The sequence below is a fragment of the Terrapene carolina genome, unplaced genomic scaffold, assembly GCF_002925995.2.
Source record: "Terrapene carolina triunguis isolate 2854851 unplaced genomic scaffold, T_m_triunguis-2.0 Scaffold233, whole genome shotgun sequence".
Lineage (NCBI taxonomy): Eukaryota > Metazoa > Chordata > Testudines > Emydidae > Terrapene > Terrapene triunguis.
Window position 1 is genome coordinate 11,787,840 of NW_020664584.1, and position 1,097 is coordinate 11,788,936.

Genomic DNA, 1,097 nt, shown 5'->3' on the forward strand with positions numbered 1-1,097 from the left:
GGGGGGAGGGGATCCCACCCCTACCAATGGGGGGCGGGCTGCAGTCGAGGGGGAGGGGATCCCACCCTTACCAATGGGGGGCGGGCTGCAGTCGGGGGGGGAGGGGATCCCACCCTTACCAATGGGGGGGCGGGCAGCAGTCGGGGGGGAGGGGATCCCACCCTTACCAATGGGGGGCGGGCTGCAGTCAGGGGGGAGGGGATCCCCCCTTACCAATGGGGGAGCGGGCAGCAGTCAGGGGGGAGGGGATCCCACCCTTACCAATGGGGGGCGAGCTGCAGTCAGGGGGGAGGGGATCCCACCCTTACCAATGGGGGAGCGGGCAGCAGTCGGGGGGGAGGGGATCCCACCCCTACCAAAGGGGGGCGGGCTGCAGTCGGGGGGGAGGGGATCCCACCCCTACCAATGGGGGGGCGGGCAGCAGTCGGGGGGGAGGGGATCCCACCCCTACCAATGGGGGGGCAGGCAGCAGTCGGGGGGGAGGGGATCCCACCCTTACCAATGGGGGAGCGGGCAGCAGTCGGGGGGGAGGGGATCCCACCCCTACCAATGGGGGAGCGGGCTGCAGTCGGGGGGGAGGGGATCCCACCCTTACCAATGGGGGGCGGGCTGCAGTCGGGGGGGGAGGGGATCCCACCCTTACCAATGGGGGGGCGGGCAGCAGTCGGGGGGGAGGGGATCCCACCCTTACCAATGGGGGGCGGGCTGCAGTCGGGAGGGCTCCCAGCGCCGCCACCGGGGTGGGGGGGTTGTTCGCTGGGACCCGCCGGACCCAGCTCAACAGGTGCGGGAGGCCCGGCCCGGTCCCGGGCTCAGGGCTCGCTGCCCGCCCGCCGCACTCACCTCTCCGCCATGTCCCGCTCCTCTGCCCTGCGGCCGCCGGCTGCTGCAGGATGTGAAACCCGATCCCGCCCCGCCCGTCCCGCTGCCGGGGCAGGCCAGCCGGGGGCGGGGAGGGATGGGGCGGGGGAATGGGGGGGGAGGGGGGAAGAGAGGGATGGGGGTAAGGGATAGGGGATGAGGGAGGGGGGAGAGGCGATGGGAGCAGGGTGATGGGGCAGGGGTGGGTAGGGAATGATGGGGCAGAGGCGATGGGG

At 73.1% G+C, this 1,097-nt stretch overlaps 1 protein-coding gene across 1 annotated transcript in view; it reads right to left on the reverse strand.

Moving 5' to 3' along the window:
• The window catches only part of LOC112113603 (rho GTPase-activating protein 39-like), a 129,562-nt gene extending 128,665 nt beyond the window's left edge, over positions 1 to 897 (reverse strand). Inside the window, exon 1 of the mRNA XM_026656749.1 lies at positions 844 to 897. Within this exon, the coding sequence (XP_026512534.1) occupies positions 844 to 854 (11 nt within the window). The 5' untranslated portion in view covers positions 855 to 897. The remainder of the gene's footprint in view (positions 1 to 843) is intronic.
• Positions 898 to 1,097: the final 200 nt, after the last annotated feature.